This window comes from Caretta caretta, chromosome 7 (genome assembly GCF_965140235.1).
Source record: "Caretta caretta isolate rCarCar2 chromosome 7, rCarCar1.hap1, whole genome shotgun sequence".
NCBI lineage: Eukaryota > Metazoa > Chordata > Testudines > Cheloniidae > Caretta > Caretta caretta.
In genome coordinates, this window is record NC_134212.1 from 12,933,365 (window position 1) to 12,956,539 (window position 23,175).

At 40.2% G+C, this 23,175-nt stretch overlaps 1 protein-coding gene across 13 annotated transcripts in view; it reads left to right on the forward strand.

Annotated features, from left to right (window-relative positions):
* The window catches only part of CHL1 (cell adhesion molecule L1 like), a 195,929-nt gene that overhangs the window by 126,039 nt on the left and 46,715 nt on the right, over positions 1–23,175 (forward strand). For 12 of the 13 annotated variants that reach the window (XR_012669187.1, XM_048857096.2, XM_048857094.2 and 9 more), the window contains 9 exons: positions 1,128–1,250; positions 2,644–2,814; positions 6,007–6,054; positions 9,403–9,523; positions 12,618–12,802; positions 19,353–19,484; positions 21,022–21,159; positions 22,171–22,282; positions 22,731–22,897. Coding sequence is in view for 12 of the 13 variants with exons in the window: in XM_048857096.2 (XP_048713053.2) it covers positions 1,128–1,250; positions 2,644–2,814; positions 6,007–6,054; positions 9,403–9,523; positions 12,618–12,802; positions 19,353–19,484; positions 21,022–21,159; positions 22,171–22,282; positions 22,731–22,897 (1,197 nt within the window). In the remaining variant the exon portion in view is untranslated. The remainder of the gene's footprint in view (positions 1–1,127; positions 1,251–2,643; positions 2,815–6,006; positions 6,055–9,402; positions 9,524–12,617; positions 12,803–19,352; positions 19,485–21,021; positions 21,160–22,170; positions 22,283–22,730; positions 22,898–23,175) is intronic. The other variant, XM_075130260.1, reaches the window with a different exon arrangement.

Below are 23,175 nucleotides of genomic sequence, written 5' to 3' on the forward strand. Positions count from 1 at the left end.
TATATCCCTTTGGCTCTTGGTAGCCATGATTATTTCATTCTTTTACTATTGCTTAATTATGTATTGAACTGACAGAATTGCACCTTCCACCAGTTTTAACTTGCCTCAAATGTAAGCAGGATTCAGTGTCTGCCCTGAAGCAGTCTCAACTTGGTTTGCTTAAAGAGTGGTTATATTTAACAAATGAATTTGTTTGTTGAGTTGTGGCTTCTCTAGGCTCATTCCAGGATCAAATCTTACTCACCTTACTTGTGGATGTAGCACCAGTGCCTTCAGTGGGGGTGCTCGCATGAGACTGATAAACAAGATACAGTCCTTTGTTTCTGTTTGCAGCTGGGCTGGTTGCTGTTCCTGTCCTTTATACGCAGTCCTTGTGGGTTTCCATTGACTTCAGGGAATTTTGGCCATTGAATCAGGTCCTAAACTATTGGATCAACTGGTCTATATTTAAGAGCTAGATCCATTAGCCCTTGTGCATGTGAGTCAAAAGGACTGCTTACATGTACAAGGATAGCAAGATCAGACCCTAAAGATTATGTAGGGGCAGTCTGCAGCTGTGCCACAGCAAAGCTTGCACACCTGAGAGAGGGGGAAGCAAAGATCACCCTAAGCTACCTTTCTGCCTCTTCTAATTCTGGGGCTGACTGAGCATCAAGCCAGCCCCTTGCACAAGTTATAGAAGCTGCCTAAAGTCTGCTCTAAGTTGCACTGCCTTAAGTTGCACTGCCTGGGAGCCATTATGCCAGTGAGGATCATCAAACCACAGTCCTGCCCTTGCTAGCCTCCAGCATGCCCCCGAGTAGTGGAGGATAGAGGAAAAATGTGTACCAGGATGGGTTGATGTAGAGTCATACATGCAGATTTTATGCCAGACTTCCCCTTAACATCACCATTACTTTGCTTTATTTACACTAATTCCTTTGTTCTTTGTGTATTACAGACTCTTTTGCTGGGATCTTGTCGTCTTGCTCTTTTTTCAAAAAATGCCAAGCCAATTTTTGCTTTTATGCGCATAATAATATTACTTAATACAGAGAACAAAAGGAAGGATATGGGGTAGATGTGCTGTTTGCATAAAAGGGGGCTAAGGATAAGAAAATGAAGGAAACTGTTTCTTTTTGTCATAGGTGTACCAAAATTCCCAAAAGAAAAGATTGAGCCAATTGAGGTAGAGTATGGTGATGCTGTGGTTTTGCACTGTAATCCTCCCAGAGGAATTCCACCTTTGCATATCTATTGGATGAATATTGGTAAGTAACATTTGATGACACAACACATAACAGGCCTTTCTTAAAATGCCTATCAAGATCAGTTTCATTACAGATTCATAACTGATGAAAATTAAAAGTGTAAGCACTAAGGAAAAATATATGGATGGCATTGTAGGCTACTCAGTGAAAGCCTCTATTTAATGTACAACAGCAATCAAAAGAACAAGCAGTATTATCAGGATTGAAATTCAGACCCCATGAAGTCACATGGGACTTTTGCCAGAATTTTTTAAAGAATGGGATATAAATCAATATTTAAAATGTTATAATTCCATTACATAAATCAAAGGTTTACCCTCAATATGAATATTTTGTTTAGTTCTGGTCATTCCATCTGAAAAAAGGATATAGCAGAGGGATTTAAGAGATAGGTAATAAGAATGGTTAGACACATGGAAAGGTACTGGTAATAATGGTACAAAAAGGTGAATCAGGTCATCTTCTGCACCTTTCATAATGTACATACAATGAAACTGAAAGGCAAAACATTGACGTTGATGAAATAAAATGCTTTTTAACATAACAATTAACCTGTGAAACTCATTGCCACAAGATAACACTGAGTGCAAGAGCTCAACAGGGTTTTAGAAAGGGCTAGACACACACAGATAATCAGAACATTCAGTTACAGTAAAGTGGATAAAATATACCAGTAATATAAACCATCCTGCTTCAGAAGGCAAGCCAACTTAACTGACAAGATTAGGAATAACCTTCTTCTGTTGTCTGGTTATTGCATAATTGGCTATTTTAGGGGATTCTGTCACATTCTTCTTTAAATGTCTAGGGTGAAATCTTGGCCACGTAACTCCCATTGACTTTGGTGGGACTCAGATTTCACCCCTAGGAGTTATCACTATCAGAGACAGGATTCCAGACTAGATAGATAGACAGCTGCTCTCATTCTACATTTGGCTGGTTTGACAATGAGACAACACAACCTTTGCATGGTCTAGTAGTTACATACTATAAGGTGTAGTTACAGGGAAGATAAGTTGGGGTTCTGCACAGTGGAAACCTAGAAATCAAGGCATCGGTGGCAGTGTTGTAAGCCTTTGTAGCACTGAAACTTGGTGGGATTTTCACTGCATCATCCCCTAGTAATTACAGAATTAAAGTAAATGAACAAAACTGACTTTCCAGAGAATTCATGCTGTTTCTGTAGAAAGTTTACCTAGGTTCTTGTTTCATAAACTCCCATTCCCATGGCTGTAAAAGGACACAGAGATTATGGTTATGTTGCACCTCCTTCCTCTTTTACATCAAAGTTCTATTCTGCACCTGAAAGCAAACACATGACAGGAGGTGTAAATAGTCATATTGGGGGATGGCAGGATATCATAACCGTATTATAATATTTTTTTCTTGCTAGATTTACAACACATTCCACAAGATGAAAGGGTCTCCATGAGCCTTAAGGGAGATCTATACTTCGCAAATGTGGAAGAAAATGACAGTCGAAGCGATTATTGTTGCTTTGCAGCATTTCCCAGGCTGCGGACAATTGTACAGAAAATGCCAATGACACTGATGGTTACACGTAGTAAGTCTTTTAAAAATTGTTTTAACTCCCCCTTGTCACTGAATGAAAATATGTGGCATGTGTCTAACATGATTCTCTCTGAACAAAATACATGTTAATACGCTTATTCCTATATTATAAGTCTTACTCTGAGAGCTAGATCCAACTGATAAAAAGCTTCTGCAGTTGCTGGGCTGCAAAAGCACTATTTTCTTCCTTCTGTTCTCCACAGTTATGAAATCTAATCATGATGCATCAGGGAAACCAACTCCCTTCTCAGCCACTGAGTGGATGATTAGGCATTCCATACTGCCTCTTCCCCCGGGCATGGGTTTGTCTGGATATGGCAATTGGGCTCTAGAGAATGACGTTAGGGAGCTGCAGTTAACATGATCAGGGAGTACTCCAGGTGTCCTGTTATGCAACAAGGTTCTTGCTTGGCTGACTGGGTATTAGAGAACTTCAAAATGGCCATAGCCTAGAGTTCTTGGTTTGTATCTGACAAGTCTGTTCCTGAGCTCAGCCATGGAGAGCCAATGGTACCATTTGTCTTCACTTCTATTAATAGTAATCAGTATATTACCGTAGTGCCCAAGCACCAGCCAAGGATGGTGCCCCACTGTGAGAGGAACTGAACAAACAGTAGAAGATTATCCCTGCCCTCTTCTGATAGGAGCTCAAGAGAAGGTAGAATCAACAGAAGTCATGAATGGTCCCTCCGTCTCTAAATGCACAAAATCACCTGTTGTTTAGAAAAAAGCCTCATAAACCCCATTATTTTATAAGGTACAAAAGCATCAACTTTCATGACCTTGGGAGAGGAGAACTGGGTGTCAATACTTTCCCAATCATAGGAAATGTACTCCTACTCTAGAGCAAGAGGAAAACTTGTTTGCATGGCTGCCTCTAGTAAGAAGTAAAAAGCACAAAGGAATTGAGCATAATATGCCATGCATTTCCTGATTGAAAGGGTGAGTAGGAGACATGGAGCTGTTCATTTTCTGACTCGTGGGCATTGTAGCTACCCAGTTTTTTGCAGATTAAAAGAACACCAGATACTTCAGATCTGTTCAGTTCCCAAAAGTGAGAAAAAGGTTGTTTCAGATACTGTACCTGCACCTAAGTCCCACTGCCAATGTCATGGTTTTACATTTACATTTTCCTATATATTTATTTTGCTTACTCTTTTTTGTGTATCAAAGTTCAAACCAAACAACAAAGGAAACAAAGTGACTCTATATACAGAATGTACAGGAAACAGTGAGATTGTGCTTTTGAAGGAAGTCAAACAAACACAAAGAAAAGCAGAGAAAATATGGTAGGCCACATTCGCAGGCTGCGGTAATCAAAGCTTCACTGAACTCAGTGGTGCTATGACAGTTTCCACCAGCTGAAGATCTTTCCCATTTTGCTTGACTCATTCAGCTGCAATAATTTTAAGTGTCACTTGCAAGAATAATTATGTTAAAAATCAATTGAGAATATATATTATTTTAAGCTGGCTGTGCCCTTTAAGTCACCCTTCTGGTTTCAATAATATCTGACTTTGGGGGATTTATGTTTCCTAAAAAATCAGGGATATTTTCTTCCTAAATTAAAGCCTCAATATTTAATTTACAAGTGGTATATTTTCTTGTTGGGGTAAACAGATAAATAATTAATAATACTAAGTTCATATACCTTAATACTTGGTTAATCCATCTGGAGGCCTCAGATGGAGTATTGTGTCCAGTTCTGGGTGCCACACTTGAAAAATGATGTGGACAAATTAGAGAGAGTGCAGAGGAGAGCAACAAAAATGATAAAAGGTTTAGAAAACCTGAATGATGAGCAAAATTAAAAAAAAACCAAAAACCTAGGCATGTTAAGTCCCGAGAAAAGAAGACTGAGTGGGGACTTGATAACAGTGTTCAAATATGCTAAGGGCTCTTATAGAGAAGATGGTGATAATTTTTTCTCCATATCCACTAAACGTAGGACAATGGTAATCAGCTTAATCTGAAGCACAGGAGACTTAGATTAGATATTAGGAAAAACTCTCTAACTGTAATGATAGTTAAGTACTGAAATAGGCTTTCAATGAAGGTTGTAGAGTCCCTGTCATTGGAGATTTTGAATAATAAATGAGACAAAAACCTGTAAGGGGTGGTGTAGATCAGTCGGGGTATGCAGAGACCCATCTAGAGATTTGCCTAGTTTTAAAACAGGCTACATAAAAAGCACTAACGAAGTCAGTAGAAACTAAAATTTCATACAATGACTTGTTTATACTATTCTATATACTATACACTGAAATGTAAGTATAATAGTTATATTCCAATTGATTTATTTTATAATAATATGGTAAAAATGTGAAAGGAAGCAATTTTTCAGTAATAGTGTGCTGTGACGCTTTTGTATTTTTATGTCTGATTTTAGAAGCAAGCAGTTTTTAAATGAGATGAAACTTGAGGGGGTATGCAAGACAAATCAGACTCCTGAAAGGGATACAGTAGTCTAGAACGCTTGAGAACCACTGATCTAGGTATACTTGATCCTGCCTCAGCAATGGGGACTGCACTAAATGGCCTTACAAGGTCCCTTCCAAACCTACTTTTCTATGAACTATGGTGCTATGTTTTAGGATATTAATTGTAAGTAAAATATCAGAAGTAGATATCGCATTCTATAGATGTTTAAATGTCTCCAGTCACAGACACACTAGAGGACTTCATCCTGCAGGCTTTGGAACACTCTGGCCTCAGGGCAGCAAACCACTTAAGTACATGCACATTACTGTTGAAGTCAATGGGACTATGTATGTACTTAAAGTGAAGCAAATGCGTAAGTGCCCCTACTGAGGCATTGTGTCTGAGAGCAGGAAGAAGCAGATAAATAACAAAGGAGAAAGGATTAAGGATAGAATCTTTTAATGAATGCTAGGAACCTATCAATCTTATTCGACATAACTGATAAAATCGCTTTCTAGTGAATCTAGAGTTCCTGAGTTTTACATCTTTTTATTGTTTTCTTTATACATACAGAAATTCATTGTCTGTGTTGATTTGCATTATAGTGTTTTGGTGGTTTTATATAAAATATATTTACATTTCCTTTAAGAAAATACTTTGTGTAGTTTTTTTTTTTGTTTGGTTGATGTTTTATTTGTTTTTGACCTTTTAATCTATATCAACTATTCCATTTGCATTTGGTTTTCATTTTTGTTTATTTCAGTTAAACATACTAATGACTCAAGCTCACCTAATGCTGCTGTTACTAAGGGTGAGTGTACCTGTTTGTTTCTTTGCCTTTGAATTCACAATGAGAATACTTAAGAGCTACTTAATGTGTTGGGTAATCTGAAATTTTAGAAAATGAAATATTGTATCAATTTAGATGAAATACTGTTACTGCTTAGGAAATAATTTTAACATGTTTGCTGGGTATAAGGAATACATGCATCAGTATTGACTCAGTCTTTACTATCTTGACTGAGGTCTGAAGGATTTTTAACATTACTGCATCTCTCTTCCATGTGAAATAAAGCGTTCAGAGAAGTGGTCCTGACAAATAGAAAGTATTTTTCAGAATTGGCAGTTTTGCTGATCAAGAAAGTGATTTCAAGGGGAGGAGCTTCAAGCTAGATGACTAAAAAAATCACGAAGGAACTATGATGACCAGATAGTGTTAGAATATGCTGTGATGTTTCATGTAACAATAGCAGAAAATATGGATAGAACTGATAAGGGTGTGTAGCTAACAGATTATATCTGGTTTCAGAGTAGTAGCTGTGTTAGTCTGTATTTGCAAAAAGAAAAGGAGTACTTGTGGCACCTTAGAGACTAACCAATTATTTTGAGCATAAGCTATTGTGAGCTACAGCTCACTTCATCAGATGCATCCGATGAAGTGGGCTGTAGCCCATGAAAGCTTGTGCTCAAATAAATTGGTTAGTCTCTAAGGTGCCACTAGTACTCCTTTTCTTTTTGAGAATATATCTGGATTCTCAACCCAAATACTAGGGCTTGTTGGAAGATTTTAAATGAAAGTTTTCTACTGGAAAATGCTGTTTTGACAAAACTGAACATTTTCACAAAATCGATTGATTTTGAGGAAATGTTGTTTGTTTTTTAAAGGAAAAAGCTATTGAAATGTTTAAATGCTCTGTTTTCATAGTTTTCGATCTCAAAGTTTTGGTTTTTTTATGTATTATAACTTTTTTTTTCTAAATTTACTTTATTTTTTTTCAAATTGAACCATAAAGCGTCAATATAAAAAAAAGGGGGGGGGGGTCAGTTTAGTGAAACAAAATGGTTCAAGTGACTCACAATGATATTTTTGGGAGGTATTTCATTTTATGAAAAAAATCAAAACTATGGCTTTTTGTTCCAATTCGGGTACAAAACAAAAACTTTTCATGAGATGGAAAGTCTATTTTCCACCCCGTTCTACCAAATACCTTATTTTTCCCCAAACATGGTTATCAAGAGAGAATATATTTTAAAATTAAGTCCATCATTTCCAAAACTAACCAGTGATTTTGAGTGCCTCAGTTTCTGGAGTGCCCAACTAAGAACACCTGAGAGGGACTTGATTTTTCAGAGGACTAATGCTGAACAGTTTCTGAAAATCAGGCCCTTTTCAGGTGTCTCATGCTGGACACCCAAGAATGCTATTCATGTCTGAAAATCTAGGCATATGTGGGCGAACATTTGTGTACAGCACATGTACTCACTGGTCTGTGTAGTACATACTGTACAAAGAGACCCAAAGAAATTAAAGAAGGGGAGAAGAAAACTGGCTTGTAAGATAGAAATGATTTATTACCAAATTATCAGTAAATCGCTTTTCTTCAAGAATCAGTAAACATTTGAATGACATATTGGCTATTGATTATTACTGAATAGCCATTTAACAATATAAATGGTTAAAATGTATTGTCAAAGAAACAACTGAGTTTTTGTTGACAGTCTAGAATAAATGGTTATCTGAAACCCAGGACAGTAAAAAGGAGTTTTGTTATGAACAGTGGTTTGTTTTCAAGCTATATTCCCAAATGCATTCGTAAGTTGTTGTAAATTCTGCAACTGTAGAGGGAAGGCGAATTCTAAGTTGCTGGCAAAGGACAAAATATATGATTTCGGCTGAGATTTAGAAGACGATATAAAGTTAGTGAAGCGGAAAGACATGAAGACTGTTCCAGATGGCAAGAACAGACAAGGGAAACGCTCATTCACCACCATTGGTCAGAGTGTGTGGGTGAGGGGAGAAATAAGGAAGCAGAGAGAAGGCAAATACTAGCTGAGCAGGCATGATAATAGAAGAAAGGTCCATGAGAGAGGCTGGAGCAAATCCACGATAGAGTTTTTTCAAGGCATGGCAGGAAATTCTGAACTGGTTCTTAAAATTGACTGGGAACCAGGGAGGTTGTCTGAGGATGAAGCACACTTCTTAGGGCATGTGAGGTGGGAAGCCGAATTCTTCTTAGGCTGTCAGCTGGAGAGATGGGACTTGGATCTTCGTTTGGAGGGATTAGAAGAGATTTCAGCAGAGTTGGAACAGAGCATCTGGCCCAGCCACCCTGTCACCCAGCTTCTTCCCAGCTTCCAAAAACTCGCTGCCACACCCAGTCTCCTTTAGGATGGTTTAGCCTCTTACCATAGGCAAGTAAAACAACAGAGAACAGCCTTTTAACTCTCCTTTTCTCTCAGGCTTCCAAGCCACCTCTCGTTGGAGTCTCTGGTGCTCCTGTTCCTGGCAGCATCCCAGTCCTAGTCAGCTCTGCTCCCTTCCTGGAGCAAGAGCCCCACGGCTGCTGCCCTGAGACCCTTGCTCCAGGGACCCATCACAGGAGTTAGCTGCACTCCACCATGGTTTTCCTTCCTTTTCTTAGGCATGGCCTGTCCCAGTCATTCCCTTCCATCTCCCATTTCCTCCCTTCTGGTAACCCTTAATAGGCACAGGGATAGCTTAGGTCCCTTTAATTGGCTCACCTGCTCTGACCCAGGGAAGTTGGGCCCAGTTCTGCTCAGAGGGACCAGCTCCCTTGTGACACACCCCTTCACCCTATACCATTTGGGAGTCATACTAGTGCAGCTGCAACTCTGGCCCTTTTAAGAGTGACATCTCCCAACCAACATCGTCAGCAACCAGGAGCTCTTGTACCAGCATAATTCAGGACTAGCCTCCCCCTGAACATCTTCTGGGTTGATCTGCCTCTTTAAGACACCAACAGTAGCAGCCAGAGAAAGAATCCCCCACTGTTGTATGATTCTAGCCTAGCCACTGCCCAGCCCTGAAAGCTGGATGGAAAGGAACTCCATGAGTGTAAAGTTGTGTATTTGTTTAAGGGTTTGCAGGTTCAGGGCTATGGTTTTGAGGAAGAGAAGGTTCTAATTTTATTCCTGTTACTATAGCTGTGTTTTGAATGTAAGTAAAAAACAGAGCCCTAGGTAGGTCTTTTAGAAAAATACCACAAATATAAATAAAATGAATGAATGAATGAATATTCCAGAAATCTTCTGACCAAAGCAATATTTTTAGCGCTGGTTAGAGGGTACAGAATGATTCAGGGACATATGTAATCACCTTACTTCACAAAGTCTGACCCTTTTCTTTTCTCTTTTTTAGCTAATTTCATCAAGGAAAGAAAACCCAAAATACTGATACCACCTGAATCTTCTGGTAGCAGCTCATCAGTTACTGTCATCAAAGGGGGAGTTCTACTACTTGAATGCATTGCTGAAGGGCTGTGAGTACTGGACCCACTTAACAACCTTCTGAAATAAAGTTAGAGTAAAAGGAAGCACCTTTATACATTCTCCAACAGAGTATATAACTTTACACCAAATTTCTGTTTAAATAAATTGTACTTTTTGAAAACTGGCATAGAGTTACAATGGAGAAAGTTTCCTGTTGGCGAGTGAGTCATGTACAGGTTATAGACAAGTATAACTAAAGAATCAGCATTTACCATAGTAACTGGCATGTCACAGTTGTTTATCCATCCTGTGATCACTGGTTTTGCAGATGTTCCAGTATGGTGACCACTGAAAATTATTATTCTTTTGAGTGTATTAGGAATTGATTCAACTTCCACAGTGTGGACTCCAAAAAAACCCACCCTTTTTTTCTTTTCTAGCATGGCCAGTTCAGAGTATTGATTAAGTATCAATAAATTCCTGAGCTTTTCCACCTTCAATGAGATTTCAATTTCCTGAGCACCATCGTACAAGGATTCTTGCCTTCCATGATGCCCATTCAGAAACAAACCCAGCAACAGAGTAAAAGACTAGGGGCATTTTGATTCAGGGCTTTCTGTTTGGCCCATGATAAAGATAAGGGACATCTGCAAAATTAGATATAGATTCATATTTGGGAGTGTTCAAGTTTAATTTGGGCCAATTTCAATGCATGGATGCAGGCATAACTAATCCCTAGGCGTAGCCCTCTGCATTGAATGGAAATCTCAAACCCCATTATTAGTAGTATTGGTAATACCATAGTGCCAAGGAGCTCTAGTCCTGGCCCAGTACCCCATTGTGATTGTCACTGTACAAAAAGACCATGCCTGCCTCAAAGAATCTATAATCTAAGACAAGATGCAACAAATAGATACAGGTAGGGGTATGCCATCTTTTTTATTGTGCAGGATGGAAAATGAGTGGGGAATGGGAAAGTCTAAGCAGATATGATTGAAGTGCAATCCTCATGATGATGATGATGATGTGGCGTTTAGCTGTGAATAGTCCTCTAAGCCCTGATTCCTCCAAGTGGGCAGGGGTAACTTGGCAGTCGTACAGCAGTACTTTCATCAACATGGGATCAGGTTTACCTATGCCCTCCATCCTGATCACCACTTTTTACCTTGTACTTATGTGTGCAACTTTCTACCCAAAAAGGGTTGTGGGAGGAAAACTAGGTAAAGCTTAAAAGCCCTCCAACCATTAAACTTAACAGGGAAAACACATTTGCTCCTGGTTGATGTGTGATAGAGCTCTCTGTTGAATGGGTGTTTAAATCATCATGTTTACAACCTGTATTGTTGAACTCCACATCCTTGTGTGCTCACTGTGGTTAGCAGATAAATGATCCATATTAAAGCATGTGCAATTCTCTCCCATTATAAACTGCAAAATCAGGGTGTTTATCTGCCTGAGCAAACATGTTCAGGGCATCTTGTTTGTCCATGCTTGTTTGAAAGGGCATCACTCACCCTTTGACTAGACAAGATTATGACTTTGCAATTGGTTGCCATTTTCTGAGAGCATGTGAGCAACTCATCTCTGTTGGATTCATTCCAAGTAACTGTAATGGGTTCTTGTTCCTTTTTGCAATACATCCATGTCTAGTTCACTGCCTGTGAACTTCCTTTTTATCCAGTTGATGAATTCTTAAAAAAAAATATGTGTATAAATTTTATGCTCAGGAATGTAAGGAACCGATCACTTTGGTTGAAACAAGGACAGTATGTGGACTTGTTCTGCAAATTTCCTCATAAAACTTTCCCCGTGTAATAATTAAAGCTGGTAGGAGAAAGGGAAAGTGTACTTCATGAACATTTTAAAAAGGAATGAACACTTTACATTTACATTTCATTCAAAATTTCCCATGACCTGGGAGAAAAAGTACTTCCTCTTTCAAGTATACAAAAAAAGTTGGGGTGGGGATGAAATACGAAACAAATTTACATCAAAGCATGAACAAATTAGGCCAAAATGGAAAAAAAAAATCTTGTAGTCGAAAAGGTACTTTTCTTTGGGAAAAAAAATGACAAATTTTCGACGGACTCTAAGTATATTCCCCCAACCTGCCTCCCCTTGCAGTTCATCCCTGTTCTGTGCGGTGAGCAAATGTCAATGAGGAACTAGATTGGCTAGATTGAGACAAGTTTCAAACTCAGAAAATGAGGACCAGTCAATCGAAAAATAATTAATGGCAATAAATATATTGCCACTTTGTGATCTCGGAGGATTTTACCCTGATCTTGAAAATGGCAGGCAACCTCCTCTAGATGGTACAAAGATCTAAACTGGTGTTGATGAAATTTAAGGGGTTTCATAGTGTCGGTGTTTCAGTACTGTGTCAGGGATGAACTCTCTTGCAGAAAATATGACACTTGAACTATTATCCATGCTGCTCATAAAGGAACATAATTTCTCGGTACCTGGGGCTTTGAGTAGCTTGTGCCTGGGCATTTTGCCATCTTAACAGATGGACACAAGAGTAAGCAGATATGACACTGTGTATATGCATCATGTATGGTGCTGGGGTCAGGAAACCCAGCTGGGAATGTTCAGACAGCGATCTGTCTTGTACTTCAGTGTCTCTGGTTCTGAGCACGCTCCTAACTTTCTAAAAATATAAAGTAGCTTTTTCAGCCATCTGTGACATGCGGTTAGCCCTATCTAATCAGGCAGAGTACAGAGCGGAGTTATTTTAATGAAGTCTTTACCCCCTTGTCTGTCAGCAAGAAGTCCCTATGGAACAGGACAAAACAAGCTTCAGGGCCTCTACTATAGTTCATGCCACTATGTTTACAAGGGATGCAAACCTGTTTTGTGCCCCACTGTCAGCTGCAAAGGATTTGTTGTACACGGGTCCCTTTTAAACAACAGGCAGTAGCTATGGACCATATCAAACCTCCAGCCAGGATGTTTCAATGAGTAAAATGGGTAGCTCTGCACACAAAGGAGGGCCATTTGGAGAATTCTGAAATCATGATCTAGCAAAGGGAAATGTATAAATTTCAACATTCGGTAGTTATACTGATGTGAAATGTTACAACTTCTTTCTTTTTTTTTTTTTTTAAATTAAACTCAACATCTTCTTTCTTTTTCTGCTAGCCCAACTCCGCATCTTAACTGGATCAAGGCTGGTAGAGATTTGCCCAAGGACAGAGCAGTGACAGAAAGTTTTGGAAAGGTTTTGAAGATAGAACAAGTATCTGCAGCAGATGAAGGAACTTATGAGTGCACCGCAAGCAATTCTGTGGGGAGAGTGAAACATGAGTTTCAAGTTCACGTGGAAGGTGCCATTTATATTTTAATGGGTTTTAGATTTTGAATAATAAACAAACAAGGGTGTCAGAATCTCTGCCACTGTAAATCAGCACAATTCATTGAAGTCTGTGGAGCCTCATTGAATTATACCAGCTGAGGATCTGGCCCTATGATTTTATATTTGCACAGTGTAGCATTAAATTTCATGTAAAATGATTTTTTTTACAAACCATGAAGATTTTGTAGAATGGGAAGTAAAAATGGTAATATATGCAAAAACAGTAATCTAAAATATAAAGATATGCTTTAGTCAAGCACAGGTTGTTGGATTAAATTCTGTGACATGTGTTATGCAGAAGTCAGGCTAGGCACCCTAATGTTCACTTTTGGCCTTAAAATCTATGAAACTATCAGAGGTATAATTTACTTTTTTTTTTAATATAGTAACTTTGACTGGATCTTGCATGCTTTATTCAAATATAACTCCTAATCTGTAGAGAGTAAAGTCTGTCTGATAAATCCAAAGCATCTTGCATAGAAAAGAAAAATTAGGGGAAACAATCCTGGCCTCAATAATGGGAACATAACGTAGTCACAAAGAGTCATTTTAATTATATTTGCCACCATTTGAAAGGTGTCAGTGATGTCTCAGCTAGATTACTGCAGTTTTCTTTCCTCGCTCCCCTCTAGGTTTCTCAAAATATCACAGTTGAACAATCTGCTTCATTTCCTACCACATTGTATTGAAACGTCTCAGTCTCGCTTGCGGGACTCTGCTGCTACCTATATTTCTGCCACTGTGGTACACTCCAGTGCTCATTTTTTACTCTGCTAATTTTGCTCATCTTTGTGATCCCTTGGCCTCATCTTCTTCAGAACCCAAATTCTACTGTCACACTACCCAACACGTCTGGAACCACTCCTTCCTCTCCAGTGCACCTGGTGATTTCATTCTTCTTCTAATCCCTCACCCATGCCTACTTTTTTCCTGCCAATGCTGATCTTCACTAGAGCACTTCCCTGTGACACTCTCATCCGTAAATGAACTTACCTTGGGTCATCAAAAGGGATGGAGTGTCCATGATCTTCAGCGTCAAAAGCAGAGGCGTGAAGGAGTAATTTCATTAGCTGGTAGAAGTAGCTGAAGGTGACATGACACGAGCCAGTGTCTCACATGACAAACCTTTACAACTTGTAATATTAATAAAATACTCTCAAAGTTAACATAACAGGACAATTTAAGTGACTGTAACTCTTGACTGCAAAAGCAAACAGTCTTCCCCAGGAGCTAAGGAACTCACTATCTTCTTACTTTTCCCTACTTGCTCTGTTTTATAACCCCTACTAATCTGTCTCCCAGCAGTTTTTTATATCCTCACTCATTAATGTTATCGTTACTCCTGTACTATCTGTGTATGTTAGCCTGGGGGCCTGTCTAACTTTAGATCTGCAAACTGTATCTCTGCTTCCACAAAGGCTAGAGAGGCCAGCTCCTACCAGTAAGATGCCAACACAAATTACTGTCTCCAGCCCTTCACTAAAATAATGCATTGTTGAACAATTGCTCTATTAGCGTCGCCCTTGCTGACTCTGGATAGCTTTGTTGACCTGTAGTGGCTGAACCACATAAAGGTTTTTATGAGTCTGCTGCAGCATTTGGTTAAGAGACCTGGTTCTTTCCGTGCAGGCCATTGCGGCTCATGCTTTTAGACCAACATGTCCAGGTTCTATCCCCAGGGACAGCAACACCCCCCTTCCTGCCCACGTGAATCATTTTACATGAGCATCACATTTGAAGTTTCCCAGTGTATTTTCTGGATTTACTTAGGTGATAAAGTCCATAGGCCAAGGACACTGTCAACTCTTAACAAACCATGATTAATAATAAAGCACAATGCCTTTCTTTGCTTTTGCAAGGCAAATAATAATATGATGATAGCACCTAGGTACACAGCTCAAGAATTAGGGCACCACTGTATAAGGCATGGTGCATGCCCAGGAAAAAGTCAGGAAGCTCAGGAACTTACTTGTCCAGTACAAACCAAGAACTAGAGGCTTGTGGCTCCTTTGAAGTTCCCTGACACCCAGTTTAGCTTGCAGTGTATGCTATGACAAGATGTACCATTTGGATGAGACAAACAAATGGTGGCGGGTGGACAAGTTAATGGAGCAAACTATGACACAATAAAAAGAAGTCTCAGCTCACTGCATACCTAGCCATTGGCAGCTAGCACTTCTTCATAGGCATCATGGAAGAGATTCAGTCTTAAAATAGTGACTTATATCATATCACATAACAGCATAACAAAGCACATAATTACTCCAGTGTAACTGTTTTGAAATCAGTGGAGCTTGCACAGATGTGTGCATTTTCCTATCCGTTATTATTATCTATTTATTTATTTATTTACTGGCGAAGGTGAAACTGAGTGATAAAACCAGCCAGTGTAGTATCTTACAATAGGCATCATGCAAACTGGGTGGGTTAGGTAACAATGCAAAACACTTCCATTGTAAATCAAGTGAGAAACAATCTAGGGTCAAAATAAAGTCTAGAAAAGCATCGCCCCATAGTTACACAGAGGATGAGTAACAGAATGAGTTTGCAGATAAATGCCTCTTCTTCAGAGTTAATAGGGCGATCCAGCTGCAGGACAGGGCAACGTGTAACATTGCTCCTTCAGGAATAGAGTAGCGACAGAACGTGAAAGTCACAATGTGATTTCTGCTTCCAGGGTACAGGGATGTGGACCATCCCCCTTTCTGTATCAGGTTATTGCTCCATGTGTGCATTGGGGGACCCACTCACCCACCACCTGCTCACAGGGGGACTATCAGCCTGCTGGCAGTTGCTCTTCCTCCCTCCATCACTAAGAAAGCTCCAGGGATGTGGGTAGCCCATGCAGGACCATGTGGTGACTCCTTACTCCCCCGTATTGCTGTGTCCAGGCACACAGCAGGGCTCACAGTTCTCCCCACAGAGCAGAGTACAACATTTAGTGATATTATCATTTTGTAATGTTACTATCAGCCATGCTAATGTAGCTGCTATTTTGGGTAAGACACCCAAAATAGCTCTGGAAGGAAGATACTGAAACATAATTGAAAGACTCAGCAAAAACATTTTTCACTTGCCACGACTAAAAAAGAGACTCCACTTTGCTGAGAGAAATGTGCTCCTATGCTATTAAGCAATCCACATCTGCCAGCTGCTCGATTTTAATCTTCACTTCCCCATCTCTCCTCACTTCTCCATAGGCAGGCAACCAGAGAGGAAGAACAGCCTTTCAAGTATCTACACAGCATTTTGTCATATGATATGACTGATCACTCCCTGTCATTTGACACAACCCTGTTTTGTATAATATTTATTTCTCTTCCTGAAAGTGGGGAGGAATGGGACACCACGGCCTGGAGAAGTTTCAAATGCTCCTGTCGTGGAAGTTGCTGACTCTTAGAAATCATTCCAGATGGTATGGAACGTCTCTACAGTAGCTGAATATTTTAACAATCTGGTCATGGTTTTCTCAACTGCAAAAACTGAAGCCGTCAAAGCAATTGTAGGAGCTTCAAAAAGTAAAATGCAAGGGAAATAACATTAATTAAGTTGTTCAGTATGTTGACCACAGATCTCTACAGGAATAAAAGCTATGTGAATTATTGTTTCTGTTCATTAACCAGCAAGTCCCCAAAAACCTAGAACCGCTATTTCCATGTAAAGAATGCTTTTTATGAGCGCTATTAAACCCCTCTCCCCTGCATAGAACCAATGTCGGTTGATACCACTAATAGGATTTAGATCTATTAGGAGTCTCCTCCCATGCAACACGTTAGGCACAAGTGAGCCCAAAGAGTCTCCTTTTCTAGAGTTTCAAACCAATAAATGTCACTAACATCCATCACAGAGCCACATATTCAGTCTCATTCTCTCTCTGCGCACATGATGGGGTCAGCTCCTCAACTGGTGTAAATGAGTGTAGTTCTATTGACTTTGGTGGAGTTACACCACTTTATAGCATCTGTGGATGTGACAGTTTTTCCTCTATGAATGTGCATAGGGAGAGAAAATTAAACAAGTAAGAAAAATTACTCTCCATGCCACTATCTAGTGATATATCAACAGAATAGCACTGCTCTTCTGCCCATTCTCTCTCCTATTGCTAGAGTATAAATCAGAATCTAGCTCTCATTTCCACGTTGTGTCCTCTTGCTGATACTTAAGCATGTCCAAACAAAACCTCAGACTTCATAACAGCATTCTCAAGCAATGGCATTTGCAGGCAGCCTATTTACTAATCCTACAATAGTTTGAGGGCCAAGATTCAGGCAATTATGACAAAGCATATGGAAATGTTCAGCCAGCAAATTGTTTGACTGCTTGAACCTTTTAATCTCTCTTTTTGAAAAGAGATAGAGCCTGGAACATTAGAATGGTGACAGAAAAAGCCCTGTTGTTGCTGAGGGAGAGGTTCTTTAAAAAAAACAACAACAAATTGTCATGGTTTCAAACACTTTTATTTATTGAATATAATCCGCCAAAATTTAAAATGCTTATAACCTCTGAAGCTTTTAACTAGCACAATGTCTGGCATCATAACCCTGATCTTGGTTGGGGTGTCTCGTCTTTATTGTCAGAATAATAGTAATTAATAATATAACTAGGGGCATCATTTAAAAAAAATCACACACGCCAATTGTAATCACAGCCCCCAGATTCGCAGCTGTTTTAAGAGGGGTGAATTGCCCATGGAGGTGGCTGCCTTTACTCATCTTGCTCGCACAAATCAGCAACTTGCTGGCATAAATGTGGGATTTTGCAGATGCAAGTGGTGCATGTTCATATTTGATGCCATTGCGTTTAATATATTAATAGGCAGCACAGCGCCTCTTCCTAATCGAGAAGGGCTTCTCTAGTGTCTTCATGGTGTGGACTACATTTTAATACTGAAATTGTCTAATAGACTCAGAATTGCATAACATCGATGAGGCAACTCTAGCAGTTTCTTACTTGAAAAACATTAGGAAAGTACTTAAGCTGTGTATTTTTAGCTCTTCTTTAATTCAACGGAGCAGCAGGAGACGAGGAGCTAGCACCATGTGGCAGGCAGCCTCTTTTGGACTATCAGTAGTTCTCCATCAAGAACCAGTGATCTTGGGGTACATTTTGGGAACCTTTGTATTAGCGTATTGTCACCATTTCATTTCCGTCTTGGTCCTTATCTTCAAGACCTTTAATGACCTAGGCTCTGAATATCTAAAAGATTGCCTAAAGCTCTAGGATGAGGACTGTGATTAACAACACCACTTCTCAGTACAGCTGGTCTATGCAAGAGACAGAGCTTTGACTGATTCCATACTGTGGAACAAACTCCCCTAAGAACCAAGGATCTCCCCACCTTCTGCTCCAGGTGCAAGACCTGCTGCTTTGACCTTCTCTAATGTGAACACATAGCAGTGTTTACATATTTAAGAAAGGAAAGGAAAACCCTACCAAAACAAACACCACACTACACACTCTATTCTCCTCATTAACATAAACATAGTGTTTACTTCCTGTTCTAAGAACAAGGAAAGATGTCAGTACGGCACTGCATCTCTGGCACCACCATGTGGACAACTTTTAGCACTGTTGACTTTTGAGTGGTAATTGCTCTATCTTGAACATTTAGGGCCTGTTTCAAAGCCAATTGAAGGTCAATAGAAAGACTCCCATTTACTTCAGTGATCTTTGGATCAGGCCCCTAGGATCCCAGTTTCTGGCTATTGTGAGGATGGTGCAAAGGTGTCAGAAATCCCAGGAAACCTCTCTGGTCCATGCAAAGAGATAAGCTTGGATTCAGCCCCTGCATTCCCTGAGTCACCAAAATATTCTTAAGACTGCAGGTTCTTCTGTCAGAGACCTATATCCAGGTCCCATTGAAGTCAGTGGAAGCCACATGATTACATCCAAGGGGAGGATTTGGTTTGAATAGATATTTGCATTTTCGTTACATTGGTTACATTGCATGTCTGTTGTTAAGAGTTCCATATTGAGGGTGTTTCTGGAAAATATCAAACCAAGCAACCTTGCCATTTTCACCAGCCTTCCTGGTGCACTAACATTTAGCTTTGCACTTACAGCTCAGCATTTTCACTCAAAACACTGTCCACTTCTGACAACCTCTCCTTGGCATTTAATTTCAACAAACACCATCTAAACAGAGGAGAATGGTGTATATTTTATTTTAATTTCTCTGGTAGAATTGTTTTATAAATCAAAATAAAATAAGACAATATATTTATCCTTTAAGAGAGAACCTGCTCTGCAATAGTGACAGGTTTCAGAGTAACAGCCGTGTTAGTCTGAATTCGCAAAAAGAAAAGGAGGACTTGTGGCACCTTAGAGACTAACCAAGAAAGCTCATGCTCAAATAAATTGGTTAGTCTCTAAGGTGCCACAAGTACTCCTTTTCTTTTTACTCTGCAATAGTAGATAGTGTGTGCCATCTGCTGGAAGACATTAGTGATAGCAACATCTTCATGAACTTTTATTCCTACTCGTCGTAACGTCTGCTGAAATGTTATTTTCTTTCTTAACAGAACCTCCTCAGTGGATAAAGAAACCCACAAGTGATGTTTACAGTATAAAGTCAACTGCTTTACTATTGTGTGAAGCTACTGGCAAACCTGAGCCAACTATAAAGTGGAAACGTAATGGGATACCTATTGATAGTAAGTAAGGATACAAAATAGTGTGCTCATGCAACGCCGAAAGACACCGGTTTTTGGCGGGTGGGATCAAACCGGGGGCCTCTGGAGCTTAGTGCATGAGCCTCTACTGCATGAGCTAAAAGCCAACTGGTTGTTAGCTAAGGCTGTAGAGCAGACTCATTTAACTCTTTCTCTAAGTGGTCTCGGTGCCACTAGATGGAACAGAACACCACACCCAGGAGGTGTGTGGGTTACACTCAGACAGCTGGACAAGATTAGCATATACTATACTCCCAGCACAAAAGTTGGTGCATAAATCGAAATGCATCATATGACAGTTGATTTGTCTGGTTTAGCCAAAGTGAATACTTCATGGTGATAATGAAGGGAGTAGAATTAAAGCAACAATAATATGGAAGCTACAACTGTAATTTAAAGCCTATGTCCAGTCAGGGTATGTTTCTCATCTTTAGGAACATGGATCAGTCTCTTACAATACTAGGGCCCCACTAGGACTTATAGACTAGCACAGAGATAAGCCACAAAGTGTCTGAAGAGTAGAGGCCCTGCTCCCTCCTTGTTCCTCCACTGGCACTATCTGCTTGAATAAGAGTGGGGAAGGGTTAGGCCATGTCTCTCTCTCTCTCTCTGTCACAGATACACCTGAACTAGCCAGCATAGCAAGCTGCATGCTGAACCCCTCTAATGAATTCTAGCTGAGAAAATCAGAATTCCTCCCAGAGTGAGGCAATCTGCAGCATGGCCCATCCATTCTCACTCCAAGTTATCCAGGACACTGTCTACCCCAGGGATCGGCAACCTTTGGCACGCAGCCCGTCAGGGAAATCCGCCGGGATGGTTTGTTTACCTGCAGCGTCTGCAGGTTTGGCCGATCTCAGCTTCCACTGGCCACAGTTTGCTGTTCCAGGCCAACAGGGGCTTGGGGAAGTGGAGGCCAGCACGTCCCTCGGCCCATGCCGCTTTCCGCAGCCCCCATTGGCCTGGAATGACGAACCGCAGCCAGTGAGAGCCGCGATTGGCTGAATCTGCAGATGCTGCAGGTAAACAAACCATCCTGGCTGCCAGCAGATTTCCCTGACGGACCACGTGCCAGAGGTTGCCGATCCCTGGAGTATCCCATCATACTGTGTATATAGGTGTAAAGAACATACAGTATGACTGAAATTCAAAGTTTTTTTAGGTGATTTGGACATTCTTCTTAATGAGAACTGGGTAGTCGGATGCCTTAGGTGCTTCTGGAAATCTGCACACACACATTCAAAATATAAACTGTGCTATTTCTGTCATTGATAAAATGTTTCTGGAAATAAACATGTTACTGCAAGCCAAGTTATCCACTTCTTTTTCCCCATGGGAATGATGACATGTGCAATGCTTTAGAGCAGCTTTCTGGTGGTTGGGGAACTGTTAGCCTAATCCTGAAAATACAGCTTGCCCCTTTGGCATGCATCTGAAATGGAAGCAGTTGAGAGATGCTCTGTGAACTCAAAGTGCTGATCATTCCTCATGCTACTGACATGGTTTGATTCTTTTCAAGAACGGACCTATAGGGGCAGAGTCTCTGCTGGGGAGATCAGCATTACCAACCTACAACTGCAGGACAGTGCAGTGTATCAGTGTGAGGCAACTAACAAGCATGGTGCCATCCTTGCCACTGCCAATGTGAATGTTTTAAGTAAGTACCCCACAACATTAGATTCTTTATGGAAAGGATGCTGTTGCCAAGGGACCCAATCCTGTTCACCAATCACTGCATGAGGATAAATCGTGGGAGTAAAAGTTTGTACGATCAGGCCCACAGTTGTTAATGTTTTAGCAAAGCTGGCTGTTGTTCTATGGCTTTCATTGTTAACCTCAGGATTCTAACAAGTTCATTGTAACTTTGCATTGGTCCAAAATATGAAGAGATGCAATTTATTGTGTAATCTGATTCAAAGAGCCTTGTGTCACATGCACGATATTATACATTTAGTGGAAGCACAGAATGACTCGTGTACACTCTAGTTTAAGAACTGTGCCTCGCTCAAAGACTTCTATTAAATAAAACAATAACTGATAGTTGAATTGAGACCTATGGTGTGGAACCGGGATTGTGCCCTTAACTGTACAATTATATTATTACACAGATCATTAATCTGGAACTTCAATTTTTATTATCAATTTGTTCATTTAAGAAACAATCATGATGCTGGGAATTGACTTAGTGGGAGCGATCCCCATTGGTAGCAGAACCAATGTAGTTTCCGCATCCAGACCAAGATTTCTGGAGCATGTCCTAGGCCCTACAGCCCCTGCATGTCATAGAACCATCCTCCTGTTGTGTTTGCAGAGTGGTGCTTGAGAGGGAAGCCAGGGACTAGCTACAGAGAAGGAGCACGGTACAAAGAGAGAGAGTATGACAATGAATTGCTCATTAAGTAGATACACCAGCCATCGACCCTTATGAGCTGGTGGCAGTAGCTGTCAAAGCATCTGAGCTGCAGTTGCACTGAGCAGTGGTAGGACAGCTGGAAGGTCCAGAGTTGGGCGGATTCCTCATTGTGCAGTTCCCTCTTGCACCAGCCCAGTTACTTGTACTTGTGGTGGGGCTAGTGGCAGGGAGGGCGCTGGAAAGAGGATCTGAGAAATAACATGTTTGATTCTAACTCCGAAGCATAACATAACTGATTTACATTCTGTTTTGCAGATATTGCTCCATTAGTGCTAACCTCAGACAGTGAAGACTATGCCACAGTTGTTGGTTTCAATGCTTTCTTGCACTGTCAAGTTTTTGCTTCACCTCCTGCTGTCATTACTTGGTAAGCCATTGATAACTGTTTGCCTGCTGCTTGTTTTAAATCGCAGGTTTTATATTGAACATGTTATTTAGCTGTACAAACGCATTGAAACTTTTCACTCATCGTGTTTGAGTTAAATTTAATAATGAATAAGATAATATCAGTATGGTGGACTTAAACAAGCTTTTTATCCAAGGATCTCAAGGCATGATGCTGTACAAAATTAGAAAACCCCACAACATCTGTTTGAGGAAGGTATTATAATATCCAATAGGCTGGTAAACTGAGACATGGTGTGGCTAAAGTGACTTGCTCAGAGATATTCAGCCACTCCGTGGCGTAGCTGGGAACAGAATCCAGAAATCTTCATCTTATTCCTTTGCAATAATCGCTAAACCTAAATTTCTCCTGGTGTGAAAGCCTGGTTCCAAGACTTGAAAATAATTGGTAACCATTATTATACTGTTAGGATGAGGGATGACAGCACAATGCCACTTGAAGGTCTGCGGTACACTGTATATGAAAATGGCACTTTGGAGATCAGAGAGACAAAGAAAGAAGATTCTGGGTCGTACACTTGTTGGGTGACAAATTTGGTTGGAAAAAGTGCAATCACTGCCAATCTGGGTATCAGAGGTAACTTCTCATTTTATGAATAGACACATCTTTGAAACATGTTAAAGCTTTCGAGAAAATGTATTCCAAAACAGAGGTATATTCTGCTTCTTGCAATTGCATCAAAAAATATCACATGGTTTATAAGCAATACTTGATTCAGAAGGACCCAGTCCAGCAAAAGAAGCAGCATCATGTATGGATGATGCAAGGGACAACTATACAAGGTTTAATGAAAGGAATGTCCAAGAATCAAGACAAGGTATGCACTCTTGCATATTTTGTGCATGGTACTTCCC